Genomic DNA, 23,454 nt, shown 5'->3' on the forward strand with positions numbered 1-23,454 from the left:
AACATAATGAGTCAATTAGGTAGGATTAAAACAGTCCTTTTCAAACTTTTTCTTCCACCCACATACCACCTTAAGCAATCCCTTACTAATCACAGAGCACCTATGGCACAGGGAATACTTAAAGTGTTATGTGAGTGGAAAGAAAAAAGCTGAGAAAATGCTGGTTCTGCTACACAAAATTCCAACCCAGGTAGTAGAGAGAAGCTTCCACCGACCAGGGGCTTGGATATAACGAAGTTCACAAGGCACCTGTTCTTTGGAGCAGTCTACTTATAGCAAGGCCCCATGTGAGGTCTACCAGTGTGAAGCTAACCTTCCAGCTGATATGTTTCCTCCGTGAGGCTGACTCGTTGTACTTTCTAGGTTCGTTTGACAACTGGTGAGGTGCCACCACAGTGTTTAATGCCAAGTTATCAAATCTATCATTGAAACTGAACGTTGCCTGGGAAACAAAATTAATTCTTTTTAAATTGTTAAAATTAAGATCCTGTAAGTTTGTTACTACCTTTTAAGAACATAGGATGTGCCACAGCTTTCTTTCTGAAATTGTTTTTGAAATTCCCATAATGATCCTAAAGTTCAGTTTGGAGGCTGATAAAGATCGTTATGGGATTGCCCCGTGTGATGCTCTGCTGCTCCTTGCCTTACCTGGTTCAGCATGGGCTTTTCTATTATCACACCTGTTAGCATTTAGCTTTGTGCCTGTGGTTGGGCAAATAGATCTTAAAGACATGCTATGATAGAAGAAACACTCTGTCAGCTGTGATGGGGATAATTTCTCAAAGAATGGATGTGGCAACAGTGGGTGGTGAATGGGGCAGTGCTTTCTGGAGGGCTCTAAGGGATGGAGACAGTGTCCTCAGTAGGCTCTCTTGCTTCTACTAAGCATTTGCCAGGTGGTTCTCTGCAAATATTTGCATTCTGGGAAAGGCTGCAGTTAGGCAAGTGCTTCGATCTAGCCTGCTGGTCCTTTTGGTGGAAGAAAGAAAGTGTATCTGAGGTTCACTTTCCATGAATATGGAGGCTGGGTGACAACTTTAGTGCAGCAGCGCGCAACAAACTGAGGTGTGGCATAGATCAGCAGGCAGCCACAGACGGGATCCAGGGCTAGGAGACTAAGTAAGACTAGAAGATTTTTCTCCATGGCGAAGACATTCCACATGAGGCCACTTTTGAAGATGCAGCAGGTCAAGAACTTCAATGATCAACCAGTTGTGAGAGAACAGCTGCACAGACTGGAGACGCAGACTGCTAGCACAGATATCACAGTGGAATGTTTATTTAAATCGAGCACTTGCTTTTCAGGCCGAGAGTCGGACTGCATGTACATCCCACCGCTTGCATCACTCTGACACAAGTGCACATGCCAACTTCCGGCCTGGACCAGAAGAGATGGAGGTGCGCCGCCATCTTTACCACGGCTGCACCACTGATCATGCGTAACAAGCTGGGCTGGTTCATCCCAGCACCCCAGTGTGTTGTCACACAACCCTCCCCAGAACCGGCACTGGCAGTGTCCTGCTGTGCTGATGGCAGGTGTTGCTGCTTCGATGGCCTGACTCTGTGTGCTGGCTGCTGGACTCTGACCGCCCGGGATATGTCTAAGTGGGCAGTCAGGCGGACCACAGTGAAAAGCTCCTCTCTGCCCCCGATTTCCAAGGCAAAAGTGGAACCTGTTCTGAGGAGCATTTTGTAGGGATGCTAAAAAGGTGCTCAGCGACCACCCCTGCATACAAAGACATTAGCACAATTCGTTAGGTTGTGAGGGAGGCTGGCAGAGTTGTGAGGGTGGAGGGGGTGCTAGGGCCTCCAGCTTGTCCCTTAAGCGCTCCAGGGTGCTCCCTGGGTCCTGGGATGGGGCAGGAACTGACCTGGGACAGCGATGGGCTCCCCATAAAACAACTCTGGGATTGAGGCATGTAGGTCAGACCTCTGGAGGCCGTATGGATACCCAGGAGAATCCAAGGGAGCTCATCTGTCAAGTTCGGACCTTTGAGTCACCCCATGAGGGCTGATTTCAGGGGTTGGTGGTAACCAAGTCATTGGACTGGGGATGATAGGAAGTTGTGTGGTGTAGCTGGGTCCCCAGGAATTTGGAAAGTTCATCCCATAAGGTGGATGTGAACTGTGCACTGCGGTCGGTGGTTATGTAGACCAGGACACTGAAATGGGAGATCCAGGTGGACAAGAAGGCCCTGACGCACGTGTTGACAGCTATGTTGAGAAGGTGGTCATTTCCAGCTTCCGTGTGAATCTGTTCACCATAGTGAGCAGGTAGCGGAATCCCCTTGAGACAGGCAGAGGGCCCACGATGTCCACGTGGATGTGTTTGAATTGGCGTGAGGCAAGCTCGAACTGCTGGATAGGCGCTCGTGTGTGCGTCAGCATCTCCACCATCTGGCAGTCCACGCACGCTCTTGCCCACTTTGTGACCTTTTTGCAAAGGCCATGCCAGATGAACGGGGCAGAAATCATCTGAACCATTGTATGGATGGGGTGCAACAAACCGTGTATGAGGTCAGAGACCATTTTCTGTCATTTAGCTGGTATCACTGGTCGGGGGCTTTCTGTTGAAACGTCGCACAGGATGGTGGTGGTGCCATCATCCAAGGGTAGGTCCTGCAGTTGTAGGCCCATGGTGTCTGTATGGAAACATTCTGTGTCCAGGTCGGATTGTTGCACCCAGGCCAGCTCGTAGAAGTCAATGCTCTGCAATAGGATGCACACTACTGGCTTGGAGAGTGTGTCTGTGATTATGTTGTGTTTGCTGGAGAGATGGTGAATGGAGGTAGTAAACTCAAAAATGTATGACAGGTGCCTCTTTTGGCAGGCAGACCGAAACCTTGTGCAAGGTGAAAGTTAACAGCTTGTGGTCAGTGTAGACTGTGAAGGGCCGGTCTTCTGGGAAATAGTGGAAAAGGCAAATCGCAAGCTCAAGAGTGAGCAGCTCTCTGTAGAAGATGCTGTACTTGCGTTCCAGTGGACGGGGTTGGTGGCTGAAGACTGCGAGTGGCCTCCATGTATCATCCACTAACTGCTCGAGGTCTGCGCCCACAGTGAGAGCTGTGGATGCATCCATCTGCGGGTGCACTAACATAGTCGAACAGGCAGGGCCTCCTTAGTACCTGTGAAAGCGGCCAATGCATTGTCTGTCCAATCGAGGTCTGGTAGAGGCAGTCATCAGATTGAAGAGGGGGCTGTCATGGAGATGAATCTATTGTAAAAGCTCACCATCCCCACAAACTTCTGAAGGCCTTTGAAAGTAAATGGCTTTGGAAAATAGGAGTGGCGCCATGCCATCTTTGGTGATGCGGTGGCCCAAGAAATCAATCTCCTCACAGCTGAACTCACTCTTTGCGGGGTTGATAGTGAGACCAAACTGTGCCTGTTGAGTGGATAGTTGTCGTAGATGCTCCACATGTTCCTCCTGTGTGCTGCTTGCCACGAGGATGTCGTCAAGGTAAATGAAAAGAAATGGTAGGTCACGTCCTACCACATCCATCAAACTCTGGAACATCTGTTCAGAGTTCTTCAGGCCAAATGCATCCTCAGGAACTCAAAGGCCAAATGGAGTGATAACGGCTGTCTTCTAGATGTTGTCCAGGTGGACTGGGATCTAATGATACCCCAGATCAATTTGACTTTGGAGAACAGGTGGGTGCTGTGAAGGTTGGATGAGAAGTCCTGAATATGAGGCACTGGGTAGTGGTCTGGAAGCGTAGCCTCATTCAAACAACGGTAGTTGTTTAGCATTGCCAACTGCCATTGGCTTTAGACACCATGTGGAGGGGTGAAGCCCACAGGCTGTCGGACCTACAGACAATGCTCAGCTCCTCCATGTGATTGAACTCCCCTTTGGCCCATCTGAATTTGTCCAGCACCAGCTGGCGGGCTAACAAGTGGATGGGGGGTCCTTTGGTTGTAATGTGGTGCTGGATGCCATGCTGTGGTTGTGTGGAGGTGAACTGCAGGTGCAGAATGGTTGGGTATCAGCGAGCAGACGGGTATAATGGTTGCCTGAGGTCTCCACAATGGTTAGGTGGGTGGCTGGCTCATCGAATGTTTTGAGGGGTACTTTCTGAAAGATCTCCATGTGGACAAGGTGTCTGCCATGCAGGTCCACCAGTAATGAGTGCTCCCAAAGGAAATCCGCACCCATCAGGGGTTTGTCCAATGCTGCCAGCATCAACTGCCACTGAAAGTCCATCTCCCCGAAATGCAGGGGTATGCACTTCTGGCCAAAGGTCTGGATGGTTGAGTTGTTGGCCGCTTGTAGGGTGGGGCTGTGTGGTCTTGTGTGCATTTCTGGTGAAGTCGGTGGAATGACGCTTATTTTGGCTCCTGTATCAACAAGGAACCTGCGGCCCGAGATGCTGTCCCACACATGAAGCAGGTTTTTCCGTCGGCCAGCTGTCGCGGCCACTAATGGCGGCTAACCCATTTGTTTCCCTGAAATGAGCAGGATTGTCAACATTTTCATGCCTCAGGCCCCCAGCGTTGATGGTAGAAACACAGACATTGATCTGTGGGGGTTTGGCTCGGGTGGCTGGTGTGGCGGTCCGACAGGGGGCTTGTCTCAAGTTTGGTGCAGTAGAGGACGTCGCCCTTTCCTGCGACTTTACATGGGTCACTGAAATCGGCATCCGTGAGCAAAAGCCCGATGTCTTCCGGCATTTGTTTCACGAAGGATCGCTCAACTGAGGTAGGGCTTAGAGCCTTTTGCCAGTGCGGATGGGGACCTGTCTCTCAAGCTGTCTAAGCGCAGGAGTCTAGCCACCCTCTCATGTTGGGAAAGGCAGTATGTGCTGATAAGGAGGTTTTTTAAAGCCATATATTTACCCTCTTCTGGTGGAGTTTGGATGAGGTCATCTACGCGGGTGGCTGTCTCCTGGTCGAGAGAGCTAACGATGTAGAAATACCTCGTTGAATCGGAAGTGATTTGCTTAATCTGGAACTGGGCCTTTGCTTGGCCAAACCAAGTGTGGGGCTGGGGTCATCCAGAAGGTCAGCAGCTTTGATGCTGCAGTGCCTACTGCTGTGGGGTCCATTTTGTTGAGTCTTCATAGCATGGAGACTCGTCGGGGTCACCACTGTAGTGAGAGAGCAGCTGCACAGACTGGAGACGCAGGCTGCTAGCTCAGATATCACAGTGGAATGTTTATTTAAAATAAATGCTTGCTTTTCAGGCTGAGAGTCAGACTGCACGTATGTCCCGCCGTTTGCGTCACGCTGAGGCAAGCGTGCACACCAACTTCTGGCCTGGACCAGAAGAGATGGATGTGCACCGCCATCTTTGCTGTGGGTGCCCCGCTGACTGCACGTAACAAGCGGGGCCGGTTTATCCCGGCATCCCTGTGCGTCGCCACAAACCTTTTAGTTTGAGAGTTAGTTGTGCAAATAGCATGGTTTTGAGGGGATGGTGCCAAATTATTCACCACTGCCCAGTCCAGGCCTGTCTTCACCCAAAATGACTTCCAGCGGAGGCAACAGAAAACAGAGTAGGAGCGAAAGAGTTGCTTTTCCCCCACCCTTCATCTTTTCTAGCCAAGGATGGTGAGGCTAGCTTATTTTCCAGATGTGTCAGTAAACTAAGCAAAAACAATTGATAAGAATCTCAGACCCTCTGTCTGCTGCCATCTGGTTAATTTACCATTGACAAATACAGAACATTTGAAATGAGCATACCAAAAAAATCAAAGCATAAAATGTAGAGTCTTATAAAGTGAAGTTATAATCTATCGTTAGAACTTGCTAAGTGCTCTGTGAAATCTTTGTCATGTTTTATTTCTTTAAAAATTATGGATCACTTTAATTCCTGAATCAATTAGATTTGTTCTCCTGGTGCCTTGCAGAGTAGTTTGAGGAAGTAGCTGAGATCTTGAATTCAATCTACTTGTCTGATCACCACTGGAGTAATATTAGGACCATTGTGATTTTTATAAACAAAAATAACAAGTCCAATAGATATCCTGGCACATTACTGTCATCACTGATTGTAGCAGAAATTTGGGTTGGTATGGGTTCGTGAGCACAGAAGGCTTAGCCACACCTCAATGGCTATTTAAGTGAGACATCAAGCAATTATTAACAAATGGAAAACTAACTGAGCATGCTGTTAGTGCTATTAGGAAAGGAGGATCAAGGTCACAAATAAATGATTTATTTTAAATGCTTTTTTTGGCTTTTCTTTGGAAAGTACTTACTTCCCCTTCATTTGTGCTTTTGTCACCAGCTAATCACAAGTATCTCGACTTGACCACTGAACCAGAATAGGTTATGAAATCAGTTCTCTGATGGCAGGCTTGGGTTGTAAGAGATAAGTTGCACAAGTGCAATCTGATAAAACAGCGCTCTTCTGTCCTTGGTGTAAAACATGCTGGCACACAACCAGACATAACACACTTACAATCAATATATACCCAGAGAGTAGTGAATGTTTGGAATTTTCTAACCAGGGAAGTGGTTGAGGCTGCCTCATTAAACATATTTAAAATTCGGTTAGATAAATTTTTACGTGATAGAGGAATTAGGGGATATGGGGAGAAGGCAGGTAGGTGGAGTTAGGTCATAAATTACATCAGCCATGATCGTATTGAATGGCGGAGCAGGCTCGATGGGCCATTTTTGGCCTACTCCTGTTCCTACTTCCTATGTTCCTATAGGACAATTATACATATATAAAAATAAATAAGTAAATATTAGAGTCTTGGATGGTTAGTGTGAGCAGTTCCTTTGGCTTTTACAGCCCATGAGAAGAAACTGGCTCTGATGCCTCTTTTCCGACAGGAGTAGCTGAAAGATGCTGTGTGCAGGGTGGTAGGGGTCCTTAATAATTTTGAGTGCCCTCTTCAACCTACAATTCTAGTAGAGCACATTGATGGGAGGGAGAGGGAGGCCCTGGTGATCCTCTCTGCCAGTCTATGGTCCTATGGATTGACCTCCAATTCAATTCTCTCCAGCAACTGTACCACACTGTGTTGCAGTTGACCAGGATGCTGTCCTGAGTTCCTATAGAAGTTTGACATGATGGCAGCAGTTTAGAGTAACCTGGGGGGGGGGGGGGGGGGGGAAGGAATGTGAACGGCCAGAAGTCCTGATGCACGTGGGTACAAATGACATGGATAAGATGAAGGAGGAGATCCTGAAGAGGGACTACCATGAGCACAGAAGGAGGTTAAGAAGCAGGACCTCCAGGATTGTAATCTCGGGGCTGCTACCTGTGGTGTGGGTGGGGGCAAAAATAATAAAATCAGGAGGTTAAATGTGTGGCTGGAGGAATGGTGCAGAGTGCAGGGATTCAGGTTCATTGACCATTGGGATCTCTTCTGGGGAAGACAAGACCTCTACAGGAGGGATGGTTTACACCTGAATGCAACGGGGGCCAATATACTGGCAGTTAGGTCTAATAATGCTGTCGGATTTGATTTAAACTAATTTGGCAGGGGGAAGGGAACAGAACTGATAGGGAAGCAGATAGGAGAGTGAATATAGGGGTGGTTCCGTTAGACGGTGAAACAATAAAGAAAAAGGGAACTAAAAGTGATAGAGTAGGGGCAAGTGCATCGAGAACAAAGGTGGAGGGAGAAAGGAGATATGGTATCAAGGTATTGTGTATGAATGCACGGAGTGTAAGGAATAAAATGGATGAGCTTGAGGCGCAAATGGCAATGGGAGGTTATGACATTGTCGGAGTAACGGAGACATGGCTGCGGGAAGGGCAGGATTGGGAAATAAATGTTCCCGGGTACATGTGCTATAGAAAAGACAGAAAGTTAGGAAGAGGAGGTGGGGTAGCTCTGTTGGTAAGAAATGAAATTCAGGTGTTTGAAAGGAAAGACATTGAAACAGGTGGGGTAGAGTCTGTTTGGATAGAATTAAGAAATTGTAAAGGCATGAGGACCATAATGGGGGTCATTTACAGGCCTCCGAAAAGTAGCTCAGATATTGGTAGAAATATAAATCAGGAATTAAGAGTGGCATGTCAAAGTGGTAGCAATACGGTAGTTATGGGGGACTTCAACATGAAGGTGGACTGGGATAATCAGACGGGGGCAGGAATACAAGAGAGAGAGTTTATTGAATGTCTACGAGATACTTTCTTGGAGCAGCTAGTGGAGGAACCTACCAGGGGGAAGTCGATTCTGGACTTGGTGCTGTGCAGCGATGCAGAGTTAATAAGTGACCTCGATGTAGGGGAGCCATTAGGGAATAGTGACCATGGTATGGTTACTTTTGAGCTGCAATTAGAAAGGGAAAAAGAAAGGAAGTCGGAAGCATCTGTACTGCAGTTAAATAAAGGGGATTATGCAGCTATGAGGGAGGAGCTAGCCAAAATAAAATGGAAAGATACACTAGCTGGGAGGACAACTGGGAAAAAATGGCAGGTATTTTTGGACATTTTTCACAGGATTCAGGACAAATTTATTCCAAAGTGGAGGAAAGGCTCTAGGAGATGCAAATGGCAGCCGTGGCTAACTAATGAAATCAAGTGCAATGTCAAATCCAAAGGGAATAAGTATAAGATAACGGAGTGGGAAGTTAGAGGATTGGGAAACCTTCAAAGAGCATCAGAGGGTAACTAAGAAAGTCATAAGAGAGGGGAAAATGAAGTACGAGAGGAAATTAGCAAATAATATAATGGAGGATAGCAAAAGCTTTTTTAGATATGTGAAGAGGAAGAAATTGGTTCGGTCTAAAATTGGTCCATTAAGAATGGAAAAGGGTGGAATAATTACCGGAAACAAGGAGATGGCTGAGGAATTTAACAAATACTTTGCAACTGTCTTCACCAAGGAGGATATAGGTTATGGTCAGTTAGGGGATAGTGGTCATGCGGTATCAAGAGACTTGGGGAACTTTCCTGGGGAAGTAGGGGATCTAATGGATATCCGGATCTAGAAGCAGGAGGTTGTGAGTAAATTGTTGGGACTGAGGGCTGATAAATCCCCAGGGCCTGATGGGCTGCATCCCAGGGTGCTTAAAGAAGTTGCTATGGAAATTATGGAGGCACTGGTCAACATTTTCCAAAGTTCCATAGATTCGGGGGAGGTCCCTGAGGATTGGAGAGTGGCTGATGTGGTGCCGATTTTTAAGAAGGGAGGGAGGGAGAAAACGGGAAATTATAGACCGGTCAGCCTGACGTCAGTGGTGGGGAAGATATTGGAATCTATCATAAAAGGAGTAATAGTAGAACACTGAGGCAGAAATAATAGTATAAGGGCTAGTCAGCATGGATTCCTTAAGGGTAAGTCATGCTTGACTAACCTTCTGGAATTTTTCGAGGATGTGACAAAGAGGGTGGACTTGGGAGAGCCAGTGGATGTGGTGTATTTGGACTTCCAGAAGGCCTTTGATAAGGTACCGCAAGGGAGACTAGTGGGCAAGATCAGGGAACATGGTATTGGAGGTAAGGTGCTGACATGGATAGGAAATTGATTAAGAAATAGGAAACAAAGGGTTGGAGTAAGCAGGTCTTTTTCAGGATGGCAGGATGTGACGAGTGGAGTGCCGCAGGGATCGGTATTGGATCCTCAGTTGTTTGTAATTTATGTAAATGATTTGGATGAGGGGATTATTAATAACATGAGCAAATTTGCAGATGACACTAAACTGGATGGCGGTGTGGGGTGTGAGGAGGATGTCAGGAAAATGCAGAGGGACTTTGACAGGTTGGGGGAGTGGGCTGCTGAATGGAAGATGACATTCAATGTGAGCAAATGTGAGGTTATCCATTTTGGGGGCAATAATAGGAAAGCTGAATATTATTTAAATGGAGACAAGCTAGGGAGTGGGGAGGTGCAAATGGATCTGGGTGTACTTGTTCACCGGTCACTGAAGGCTAACATGCAGGTTCAGAAAGCTGTGAAGAAGGCAAATGGCATGTTGGCTTTCATAAAGAGGGGATTGGAGTATAGGAACAGAGACGCCCTTCTGCAGTTGTACAGGGCCCTGGTGAGACCCCACCTGGAGTATTGCGTCCAGTTCTGGTCTCCAATTTTGAGGAAGGACATACTAGCTATAGAGGGTGTGCAGTGCAGATTTACAAGGTTAGTTCCAGGGATGGCGGGGTTGACATATGCTGAAAGGCTAGACAAACTGGACTTGTATCCGATGGAGTTTAGAAGGATGAGGGGGGACATGATTGAGGTATACAAAATTATCAGGGGGATAGACAGGGTGAAGTCGGATTACTTGTTCCCAATGATGGGGGAGACGAGGACTAGAGGGCATAGTTTAAGAATACAGGGTAGGCCCTTTAGGACGGAGATGAGAAAACATTTTTTTACCCAGAGAAGTGTGAATCTGTGGAATGCTCTGCCACAGAGGGTGTTAGAGGCAGATTCGCTGATTATATTCAAAAGAGAGTTAGATAAGACTCTAGTGGGCAAAGGAGTTGAGGGTTATGGGGATAAGGCTAGAAAGGGGTACTGATGGTAGTGATCAGCCATGATCTGTAAAATGGCTGTGCTGGCTCGATGGGCCGAAGGGCCTACTCCAGCACCTATTGTCTATTGTCTAACCCATTTGAACATTATAATCATTTGTAATTTTATTCCAACTTTTTGTATTTTAAAGCAGCAGTTTTCAAACTGCACCCCCTAAACTCACATTCCACCTTAAGTAATTCCTATGCCATTAAATGCTTTGTGATTAGTAAGGGATTGCTTAATGTGGTATGTGAGTGGGAAGGGAAGGTTGAGAATCATTGCTCTCGACCCAATTATTACTAAAATATTCTACTTGAGAAAAATTGTCATTGGGCCATTTCCTTTGGCATTATGAAACCGTGCTCATGAGTCAATTAGGTACGATTAAAACAGTGGTTTTCAAACATTTTTTTTCCACCCACATGCCACCTTAAGCAATCCCTCACTAATTACAGAGCACCTATGGCATCGGAATTGTTTAAGGTGGAATGTGAGTTGAGGGCAGTTTGAAAACCACTGTTTTAGAGAGTAATAGTTGTATGGCACAGAACAGTCCCTGAGGCCCAATTTGTTAATGCTGAGCAAGATGTCTTTCTACTCTAATCCCATTTGACTTGAAATCTTTCCTATCTCGAATGTCTTTAAAGCATTGTAATTGTGCCTGGCTCTTTGAACTTCTCTGGCAGCTTGTTCCATGTACCCACCATCCTCTTGCCCCATTTTAACCTATGCTCCCATGTTTTAGTTAAATAGGAAAGTCTTCAAATGCTGTGATTGTAGAACAATACACAAAAGTGCAGGAGAAACTCAGCAGATTATGCAGCATCCATTGGAAGCAAAAGGATATAATCAATGTTTTGGGCCTGAGATCTTTAAGAGCAGAAAGCAGGCAGGCGCCTGAATAAAAAAAGCAGGGGGAGAAGAGACGAAGGGGCAGGGAGAGGAGCACAAGCCAACAGGTAAGTCATGAGTGAATATTTGGTGGGGAGGTCAGAAGAGAAAAAGACTGAGGTGATAGAAGGAGGGGTAGTTCTCTGAATGGTGAGGGAAGAGGGTGGAGAACTGGAGGAAAAGAGACAGAGGAGTAGGGAGAGAGAGAAAGACATGGGAGGAGTCTAACAGACACTGGAAACGATGATGTTAATGTCATTTGGTTGGAGAATGTCCTGACGGGATATTAGGTGCTATTCCTTCAATTTACGGGTAGCTTTGGTTTGATCCCCTAATTTTAGACTCCAAAATGCTAGAAAAAGACTGTGACTATCCACCCTATTTTGTCCCTAATTGCTCTAAAGCTGTGGTTCTCAACCTTTTTCTTTCCACTCACATACCACTTTAAGTAATCCCTATGCCACAGGTGCTCTGAGATTAGTAAGGGATTTCTTAAGGTGGTATGTGGGTGGAAAGAAAAAGTTTGAAAAACACTCTTTTTATCATACCTAATTGACTCGTTATGTGCACGGTTTCATAACTCCAAAGGAAAGGGCCAATGACAATTTTTCTCAACTAAAACGTTTCAGTAACAATTGGGTCTAGAGCAATTCCTTACTAATCACAGAGCACTGATGGCGTAGGGATTACTTAAAGTGGTATGTGAGTGGAAAGAAAAAGGTTGTGAACCACTGCTTTAAAGTCTTCCTTCAGGATCCTTTTCTCCAAGAAAAACATTCCCAAGCTCTCCAATCTCTCCTTCTAGCTCAAGCCCTCCAGGCAATGCAACATTCCTGTGAGTCTTTTCTAGCCTAATAACATCCTTCCTATAGTGTGACAACCAAAATTTCACACAATACTCCAGGTATGGCCTGACCAATGATTTATTTAACTGTCAAATGACATCTTAACTTCTTTATCAATATCATGGCTGATGAAGGCAAGTGTGCCATTTCGTTCATTCTTCCTGTGTTGTCACTTGCAGGGAATAATGTTCTTGTGCCCAAAGTTTCCAGGGCACTGCCATTCAATGTGCCTGTTCTGGCCTAGCTTAACTTCCCAAAACACATCATATCACATTTAAATTCTTCCTTCAGGATCCTTTTCTCTAGGAAAAACAGTCCCAACCTCTCCAATCTCTCCTTCTAGCTCAGGCCCTCCAGTCAATGCAACATTCATGTAAGTCTTTCAACTGCCCATTTTTCCATTTGATTTTAGGTCCACTTCTCACCTTAGACCAACCATTCTCAAATGGGGGCCATACGTGACAACCCCGCCCCACCTGTAGGCCACAGCACATTTAAACCTAACCCTAACCCTTAAAGTGGACCATTGACTGAGGTCATAATTTTTTTTTTGCTCTTTATGAAGTCAGTAGGAGAGAAGAACAGAAGAAACCAACTGAACTTCACTGCCTCACAGGGAAGGGGGCCCATAGACTTTGAGCCAAGTCCTAAGGGGGGCCATAGCCAAATAAAGATTGAGAAAGGCTGCCTTAGAAAGGCATCTTCATTGTCCACTATACCACCAATTTTATTTTATTGATCTAATGTTTAAGTGCAAATATTAATAATGAAATAGGCATACAAAAAATTTATAGTTAAGCTTGTATGGGCCATGACCTAGGAGGTTTTTCCTTGGATAAGTATTTTCTGTGTTCTAAGTTAGTTGTGAAGTACTATGTTGTGAAAATACTCCACTGATTTTCATTGTCGTCCTGATCTATTTGAGGTTGAACAGAAGAAAATTCAAATACAAACTCAAAACTTTTTAAATTCTAATTTTGCAACCAATTGATGTTTCTACTTCTATTATTAATTTTTACCTCATTGCTCCAGTCCTCAAGTTCTGTATAAACAGTCTTTTTAATCTGTACTGAATGATGTATCTGCAGTTAGCATCCTCTCTGGATGAATGCTCTTCTCAATGAAGACCAGCTACTAAAATTACAGGGTTAGGTTTGCCATTTGTTTTTTTTTAAACTTGGTCCTGCGCTGTGGTTGAAAGATTGATTGAAGCAGGGATGAATTTTAAATTTTAAAATATTAATTTGGACATCCAGCACAATAACAAGTTCTTCTGGCCCATCAGCCTGTGCTGCAAAAATACCCCAATTAACCTATACAACCCCTATATGTTTTGAAAGATGGAGGAGCCTGGAGACCCTCGCAGATACAGGGAGAACATACAAACTCCTTGCAGACAGTGCAGGATTCGAACCCACGTCCCTGGCGCTGTAATAGCTCACCACTACGCTAACCGTGTTGGTCCTTTTCTCCAATTTCTTTGAAGTGCAGACACTTCATTTTTAAAATGGTGAAATATTGGAAGAAAATGTCTTTTATTCTATTCTTCATTCATTTGCAACATTTCTCCAGCTTTTGATGAAAGATATTTATTGGAAGTTCTTGTTTTTCTGATAATTTTAACAGTTACCAAATAAAAAAGCTTATTCTAGTGAATGTAGGAACTCACTAAGGGAACATTTCAAGCATTGCCCAGAGATTCAATTATGAACTATGCACAAATTACCAGTGTCAGCTACTGGTTTAAAAAATGTGGTAGTCCCCTGGGATGAGTACAAAACCTCTATTTGAAAAAGAGCATTAATGAACCTGGAGAAACAGAATCCACAGGGAAACTTGAGGGGTGATGGATTCACTCAGAACCTCCATTTATTTTTAAAATTATGTATTGACAGAGAGAAAAACAGTGTTGTCTCCAACAATTCAATTGAAGTATATAAAGTGTGATATTTAATGTGTACTGTGGTGGCTGATGAACGTGAAATAACAACAAACACAGTTGCAGGTAAATCAGAACTCATTTACTCAAGTCATTTGTGTATTCTTTTAAAACGCTGAACCACACGCGCCACGTCATGACATTATGATGTCCCGTGCCAGTTCGCTAGACTTCTGTGATTTGTAGTCTCTCGACAGTGCTGCTACATGCTCCCCCCCCCCCCCTCCCACCCCAGGACCGGCACTATTAGTTTTTTGGGAGGTCAGCCCCTGTGTCAGACTGCTGGCTGTTGAATAGGGGGAATTTTGTCAACCTGGGCAGGTTTGAACCTGTCAATTGTGAATGACAGAGGCTGCCCGGCAATGTCCAAGATGCAGGTTGACCTTGTTTGTCTTATCATCCTGTATGGTCCCTCCTATGGTGCTTACAAGGACTGCCCATGTGATCCTCTATGTACGAACACGTATTCACAGTCCTTCAGTTCATGTGGTACAAAAGAGACATGTTTGCCATGTGATGATGGTGGTACAGGGGATAATTTGCCTACGGTATCCCTTAGTCTTCTACTAGATCATTACTAGATCTCTGTGCAACGAATTCCCCTGGGACCACCAAAGGAGCACCGTATACAAGCTCTGCAGGCGAAGTGTGAAGATCCTCTTTTGGAGTTGTCTCAATGCTGAGCAAAACCCATGGTAATTCGTCTGCCCAAATGGCCCATTAAGGCTGATTTAAGTTGATGGTGGAATTGTTGAACCATCCCGTTGGACTGTGTATGATAGGCGCTTGTATGATGAAGCCTAGAGCCGAGCAGCTGATATAAGGCCAAGCAGAATGAAGATGTAAATTGAGGTCATATAACCATATAACCACTTACAGCACAGAACAGGCCAGTTTGGCCCTACTAGTCCATGCCGTAGCAAATCCCCACCCTCCTAGGCCCACTGACCAGCACCCGGTCCATACCCCTCTAGTCCCCTCCTATCCATGTAACGATCCAGTCTTTCTTTAAATGTAACCAATGATCCCGCCTCGACCACGTCTGCCGGAAGCTCATTCCACATCCCCACCACCCTCTGCGTAAAGAAATTTCCCCTCATGTTCCCCTTATAATTTTCCCCCTTCAATCTTAAACCATGTCCTCTAGTTTGAATATCCCCCTTTCTTAATTGAAAAAACCTATCCACACTTACTCTGTCTGTCCCTTTTAAAATCTTAAACACCTCTATCAAGTCCCCTCTCAATCTTCTACGCTCCAGAGAAAAAAGCCCCAGTCTGCACAACCTTTCCCTGTAACTCAGACCCTGAAATCCTGTCAACATTCTCGTGAACCTTCTCTGCACTCTCTCTAATTTGTTTATAACTTTCCTATAAATTTGGTGACCAAAACTGTACACAGTACTCCAAATTTGGCCTCACCAATGCCCTGTACAATTTCATCATAACCTCCCTACTCTTGAATTCAATACTCCGATATATGATTGTATGCTCCAGGAATTCTTTGGACTGTTGTCTGAAAACACATTTATCTGGATTGATGGTCAGTCCAAATTCTCGTAGATGTCTAAAGAGTGTATGCAGATGTTCAATGTGCTCTTCTTTAGTTTTGCTGGCGACTAATAGGTTGTTTAAATAAATGAAGATGTTGGCCATGCCACACCATACTGCGTCCATAACTCGCTGAAAGGTCTGAGCTTCATTTTTTAACCCAAAAGGCATACGTAAAAATTTAAACAATGTGAAAGGAGTAATTATTGCCATTTTCTTGATGTCATCTGGTTCCACTGGCACCTGGTGATATCTGCGGACCAAGTCCACTTTTGAAATTATTTCACCCTATGCAGATTCGCTGAAAAATCTTGAATATGGGGAATAGGGTAATGATCTGGTATAGTGGCATTGTTGAGCCATCTATAATCTTCACAAGGTCTCCACCCTTCGGTGTGTTTTTGGACTAAATGTAATGGAGATACCCATGGGCTGTCGGACCTGCGAATTATCTCTAGCTCTTCAATTTTATGGAATTCTTATTTAGCTAATATTATTTTTCTGGAGGCAAACAACATGCTTTAGCATGAATGGGAGGACACTTCGTAGAAATATGATGAGTTATTCCATGCTTTGCTGTGACTGTCGAAAACTGAAGAGTTGTAATTTCAGGGAACTCTTCTACAAGTCTGGAGAACTTATCAATAGTTTTACGCAGGGCTTGAAGGCTTAGTGCATTAACACATGATTCTGCCAGGCGAATAGTTTGAAAGGTGGTGCTCCGACTTCCTTTTAAATCTACCATGAATGAATGAGCTCGAAGGAAATTGGCTCTGAGTAGCGGTTGTGACACTACAGTTATAATAAAAGGCCACGGGTAAATGCTTCCCTCGAACTGAACATTCATTTTTTTGGTGCCATACTTTGGTATGTTGGAACTATTAGCTGCTATGAGTTGGAGGTAGGATATTGTGTATCAAAACTGGTTGGTGGAAATACACTAATCTCCAATCCTGCATCCACCAAAAATTTATGTTGGGATAGCTGATCCAAAACATATAGAAGGCTCGTAGATTTTTGGTCAACCGTCGTAGCCATTAATGACGGTCAGCCAGGGTGTTTCCCAAGAACGCACAGGGTAGCAAGCACCTACGTGCATTGAGTTCCCAATGCAGGTGGTTAAAAACACCAGATGGAAGTGTCGACAGGCTGTCTGCCTGACTTGAGACATTTTCTGATTATAGGAGCTGGTACGTTGAGACCGTTGGCTTGGGAAATTGTGTCACAATGACACAGTGTCATTACCTGAAGACCTTTTGGTTTGTTTTTTTTGCCAGCCATAGGACATCTGCCTCTGTAGCTACTGCCCTGGGGGGATATTCGAAAGAACTCTGCGATAGTAAGAGTCTAATGTTTTCTGGCATCATCTCCAGGAAGAGTTTGAATTACATATCTGGCCATTGCCCGGAATGTCGTCCATTAGTTCAGATGGGGCACGGTGTTACGGAGTCCAGAGGACCCCAAAAACCAGCAGCAATAGATATGCACCACAACACAAAGGGGTACGTAAACAAAAGGAGTTTTTAATTATATTTGAACAAGAAAAGAGAATTGAACTTTAACTTATTACTTAACCTACTTACTTAACCTACCTAACTACTTAATCCCCCCCAACACTAAGTGCAGGTGTGTGTAATGTGTATTTAAGATTAGAAAAGTATTTTGGATCACAGTCCAATCTCATTGGTTGCAGACAATTCTTGTTCTGTGCACTTTGTTAGCATTAACAAAGTTCACCAGCCTTTGGTGCTTAACAGGCAAATGGTTACCATCAGGAGGGTTCTTGCTGGTTTTCAGAGAGAGATTCCTTTTCCAGGACATCTTCAACTTATTCCTTCTGAATCAGTCTTGCTGACGAAACTTGCCCCCTTCAGGGTTCTCCAGGTGATCCTCTTTCTTTCAGGTCACCTTTCACACCACCAGTCTTCTCCTTTGACCAGGCAGCCTTCCAAAGTTTGCCAGCTTGTCCTTCTGGAACTGATTTCTGTCTCTCTCTGTTTCACACCCTCCCTCTCTGAGAGCAAAAACTGTTCTCCCCTGTCTGCAAAGATCACATGCTCTCCCAGGCAAGCTGCTGTCAATACTTTGTTGCCTCCTGCAAAAAGCATTTTGCAAAAGTCGTGCAAATATTCTGTGTTTTAAAATGTGTGTGTGTGTGTAAGCTGCTCTAACAATTCCTCCCAAACCACCTCTAAATACTCTTTCACCGCGGTCACCCAACTCCTCCATGTGTAACAGTCTGTTGGCCCTCTCTCTGTGGGACATGCCATAAATTCGCAGCAGAAGTGCTTTTAGAGTGTCATACTTGCGCTCTCCAGGCTCTGGTGGATCATACAGGATGTCACCTACTCGCTTGCCAATGACTTGGTCCAAGGTACTGACGAGGTGACAATAGCGCGTTGCATCCACTTGATCTTCCTAAGGTGAAATTGTGCGTCAGCCTGTCGAAACCACAGCTCTGGTTCTGCCATCCAGAAGGGCGGTAGATTAACAGCAACAGCTGCAGTATCCAATATGGTCCAAAAGCTCATTTTGGACTCGTTGAGGTCACCATTTGTAGCTACTGAAAACGCAGTGGTGGCTGATGAACACAAAATAATGGCACGCAGTTGCAGGTAATTGAGAACTCCTTTACTCGAGTCACACGCGTATTCTTTTAAAATACTGAACCATGCACGATCCTTCAGGACATTATGACGTCCTGTGCCAGTTCTGTATAGACTCCTGGAGTTGTAGTACCCTGAAGAAACAGCTTAACAGCATTAGTCTGCTGCTTAGATTCCTGTTGTACTTGTTGCAAAATGTATAGTAATAGGTTAGGCGCGCATCAATGGTAGAAACTAAATTCATGCAAATTTTGCAAAAAAAATCCCCAAAAAATCACCTTTAATTTTTTTCCAAACTCAATACTCTTTCTAGCTGGTAACTTAAGATTTGAAATGTTAATTTTTTTTTTACTCAATCCAGGCATCTTTTTTGTTCAGGCTCAAATCGTTGATTACCTTTTACTTCCTCTGGATACTACGTGATCTCCTTGTTTCTCCAGCACTTTTGTGTATTGAATTGGTTAGGATCTTTTAAATGCATCTATTGTTTATTTGAAGTAAGTTCATTTTGTGTGACAAAGTGAACCTCAAATTAAAATATTGTTTATATAGTCAGGCATCTTAGTTCCTGTTGGAGACACTGGTCTTGAGAGTCTGCAAGAGTATCAGCAGATACTGCATCCTACCCCCTTCTAGCGATCCAAGTGTGGAGAGTCCACTCATTGCTTGAACTTGTGAATAGCTTCTTCGACCAGGCACAAGAGATGACTGGGCACCATTTCATTCCTCTATTCACTGGATGCTCAAAATCCCTGGCACGGGGCTGAAGTGCAACCCAAAAAATCAACAAGTAGTGATAGTCTGCCAAAAATAGTAAAAAATTGTCAGGACCAAAAGATTTTGAGGTTGATTCTAAGCAGATAAGACTGGAAAAGGGGACTTTAATCGTCAATAAATATTTGGAAAACTGTAGTACATCTGGAATTTTTTCTTCTCTCTGTTTCATTGAGCTTTAATTGAGTCCCTGGGGGGGCCTCATAGAGATGGCAATTGGATGATAATGTTGCTGTAATTCTGTCAAGTCAAATGCTTCAGTGACGGATTGAAATAAACCTAGGGCACAATTCTGGCACATTTAAAGATAAGGCATAATTCCAAGGGCCTTTGTGTCAGCTTTAATTAATCTAGCTCACTGAATTTCAATTACAGATATTGACATGTCTATTGATCACCACCTATGTAATTTGTTGCCAGTTAGGTTATGGATGTTTCCTCTTTCTTCTCAGACATCGCACCTTGGCTGCACAAGTTTAAAGCTGCAAATGTAACAGACTACTCACAGCTGACTTTTGACCCTACTCAAAAAGAGCTCATCGTTGGAGCAAAGTAAGAAATATTTTTGTTTTGTATTTATCAAGGCTGATGATATTTTTGGAAGTTAATATTTTTACATGCTTTGCAATGTTCCAACTTGGATGGCCAGTTCTTTTATTTTCCAGTAAAATCAGCTTTGCTTTATTTACTTGACAGCTCTCATTTACCGAGTTCAGTCTTGATTACCTTTGAAGATTTTGTTTTTTAAAAAAAGCAACCTGCTCTGTAAGAGATTTAGTATTGATTTTTTTTCCTTTGGAGTATCTATTGCTCTTTAATAGTAATTTACCATTAATGGCAGTGAGACATCCTTCTTGGATAGTCTGACAGGACTTGCTGAGCATTAATTTGACTGGAAAGTTGTGCTCACTTATATTCTAGGGATATAGTTTATGTTACAACCAATGTATAGGATTTGTGTGGCTTTGGGAGCAGCCCAGAGAAAAATTCCAAATTGCCCAACATTTCATAACATTTCATCTCTATTTGCTTTCTGACTAAATGAAAGATGTTACCTTACAATATGTCCAACAGCAAAATTGGTCAGAACTTACCAGAGGGAAAACTATAAAGAAAGCTAAAGAATGTGTGCCATCTTTTAATTTTAATGGCGGTCAAATTACATAGTGCTGTTTAAATTAATTTGAAGTGGTGGTGCAATCATTTTGGGTTTGGACATGCAACACGGTAACTGGCCCTTTTGGGCCAAGAGCCTCTGCCACACAATCACATCCAATTGACCTACAACCCCTGGTAGGTTTGGAGGGTGGGAGGAAATCAGAGCCCCCAGGGAATGCCCATGCAGTCCTGGGGAGAATGTACAAACTTCTGACAGACACCGTGGGATTTGAAACCTGGTCCCAATCGCTGGTGGTGCTAACTGTGATGTTACCCATATCGCCTCTAATAATGTCAATGTCAATAACATCATAATGTTTAACAATCAAAGGCTTTCTTCAGAATTACCAACAATGCAATTTAGGATCCATGAATTACTCTGCACAAAATAAAACACGACCAAGAATAAGTCCATTAAAATTACATCAGAGCAGTTGGAGAAAGAGAGACTGATTTTAAATCTGTTAATAAGTATTTTGCTTCCTTGTGATGAATTTATATTTTGTACTGGGTAAACCAAAATGGTGTTGGTGCACTGCACTGTATGTTCTTGTTACCAGTCTCCTGCCTATTGTGAAGTTGGCAATGGGCTTTGCATTACCGGGCAGAGGTATCATTTTTAGTGCATCTGCTGTTTTTAGCTCCTAACTCAAGCTATCAACTCAAACCTTCCTTTCCTGAGGCTCATGATCTTTAGCATCACTTCACTTTGAATATTTAGTGTTTGGATAATCTTTAGACACCCTTGTCCTCTTTTTTTGGATTTCCCTGACAACTATCTACTGAGTGAGACATTGCAAACCCAGCTGAAAACAATCCACTGGAGGATCTCAGCAGGTTGAGCAGATCAGGAGGAGAAATGGAATGGTCAACATTTCTGATCAGAATCCTTCAACAAGTCTTTATTCCAACTCCCTTCTGAGCACTCTATAATTTAGTTCCTTCCCCACCTTCAACCTACTCTCTTATTCCTCCCACTGTTCCCACCAGACCACCATCCATCCCCTGCTTGGTTCCACCAATCTCCTTCCTCCAGACTCTACCTTCACCCTTCTTTTTCCTCCTCCCTGGCTCCATCTGATCCCCCCTCCCCACTCTGTTTCTGCTTATCAGTGTCCTAACTCCACACCACCTGGCTCCATCTGTTATCTTTCATCTCTCCTCTAACCACCTATCACCCACTGCCCACCTTTAATATTGCCTGTCTACCCTCTCTTTTCTCTGTCCTGGAGCAGGGTTATGAGCTGAAACCTTGACAATCCATTTTCCTCCACAGATACTGCCTCATTCACAGAATTTCTCCAGCAATTTTTGCTCCAGGTTCCAACCTCCACACTCTCTATGTCTCTGATAGCTCAGTGGCTAGTGCAATGGTCTTGTAAATCAGGGGTCGCGAGTTCATTCCTCGCTGGGGCCTCATTTCTGTGAGGGGCACTGGACAAAGTGGTGACTGTCTTCCTTAATGTAGATGAAGTTGAAGAATTTAATGTATCTTAGTCTAAATGTAGCATTAAGTGTCAATAATGGAACATTTAACTTTTAATATTTAGCAATTCTATTTTAAAAGATGCAGAAGAATGTGCTTCAGACATCTAGTTTTCGAGAAAGCATTTTGCTTTCCAATGGTATTTTGGGATGTGGACTTTATAATTTCTTTGTTTCTTCTTGTAGTAATTCTGAATCTAATCTTTAGTTGAATAACAAATCAAAGTAAACAACTTTTCATTAAGTTTTTCAAAACCTTTTTGTAATTTTGAAATCTCTAATTAATCCTTCTTGAAAAGAATCAAATTATTGAACTTGGCATCACAACTATAAGCTTTCAGTCTCAGTGTCACTTGGGGAGTCCTTGTTTAATCATTCCATGATGTTAAGATCTTTTCTACAATGAATTTTATTGTACACCTTGTGGAAATTATCAACTTGGTGTAAAATAAAGGTTATGCTTCAGTGTTCAACTCTTTTCTGTGACCTTTTCTCAGAGAATTCCTGCAACACATTTCCATGGAGCTAGTGTGAATTGATATCAGTCTTGAACAATGTTTCCAATCGCACTGAGCATTAAATAGGCTACAATCACATTAATTATTTTTCTTTCAGGAACTACCTCTTTAGGCTAAAGCAGGAGGATCTGACGTTAATACAGGTGTGTAAATTCCTTTTGTATCTCTTCCAACAGGGTTAATTTTTGCTGTGATATTAAACCAGATAGTTTGTGATTGGCCTCTGTCTCTTAATTCTGATCTCCATAAGGGATTGGCTACATTACATACCTATCCAAATAGTCTAGTCAGAGGTCGCCTGCCTCTTTGCAGAATGTGGATTTGCTTAAAATGTATGGAGAAGGATGCGAGTTCCTTGTCACGGTTCATCCCCAGCAACAGTGTAACAGAGGATTCTAATTTATGGGTTCTTCCCAGGGCTGCACAAAGAGACAGACCTACAGAGCAGTTGAATGACCAGCAACTTGGTAAAATGTACTCTTTGGTCTGCTGGAACTTGTTGGTCATCCAGCAGCATGAGATGTTGGTGAGAGAATCTCAGGACACAGGGATATGTGCTGAGGGACATACTGAGGCTTGGTGAGGAAGGACCACAGTAGGGTCCTTCTGCAATCAGATATTGAGGGGTTGATACTGCAGGGGAAGTCCTGCAAACATTAGAGTGGGGGGCCATAGGAGTGGCAATGGTGCTCTGTAGCAAATTACAGAATGAATGTAACAATGTCCAGCAATGGAATATATGAATATGACACTAAGGATCAAAAAGACTTTGCACAGTTTTCTTTTGTACGTAATTTTAGAGTGAATAAAGTTTATTTTTGAAACAAAAAGAAAACCGAGAAATAGAGAGGTATGGAGTCTGCTATCAACCATCCTTTATGGCTGATTGAATCTTTGCTTCACTTATCTTCCATTTCTCCATAACTGTTGACTCTTCTGTAGACCAAAAATCATCTGATTCTACCGTGAATGTCATAGAATCATAGTACGCTACAGCATGGAAACCGATTCCTAATTTGTCTCTGCTGAGAAAGTTGCCTAACTAAGGTAATAGCATCAGTCTATGTTTGGTCAATGTCCTTCTAAAGTTCTAAACCATTCCTATCTACCTATCTGTCTAATGTCTTTCAACTGTTGTAATCATACCTGCTTTCACCACTTACTCTGGCAGATTTCACCACCGAGTGTGTGGAAAAAGTTGCTCCTCAGGTCTCCTCTAAATCATTCTTCTCTTTCGCCTTCAATCTGTGCCATCTAGTTTTA

General features: G+C 43.6%; 1 protein-coding gene across 2 annotated transcripts in view; it reads left to right on the plus strand.

Moving 5' to 3' along the window:
- The window catches only part of sema5a (sema domain, seven thrombospondin repeats (type 1 and type 1-like), transmembrane domain (TM) and short cytoplasmic domain, (semaphorin) 5A), a 189,308-nt gene that overhangs the window by 60,980 nt on the left and 104,874 nt on the right, over positions 1–23,454 (plus strand). For both annotated transcript variants that reach the window (XM_069913602.1, XM_069913603.1), the window contains exons 3-4: positions 19,483–19,582; positions 22,289–22,334. In XM_069913602.1, coding sequence (XP_069769703.1) covers positions 19,483–19,582; positions 22,289–22,334 — 146 coding nt within the window. The remainder of the gene's footprint in view (positions 1–19,482; positions 19,583–22,288; positions 22,335–23,454) is intronic.

Source organism: Narcine bancroftii, chromosome 1 (genome assembly GCF_036971445.1).
Source record: "Narcine bancroftii isolate sNarBan1 chromosome 1, sNarBan1.hap1, whole genome shotgun sequence".
Lineage (NCBI taxonomy): Eukaryota > Metazoa > Chordata > Chondrichthyes > Torpediniformes > Narcinidae > Narcine > Narcine bancroftii.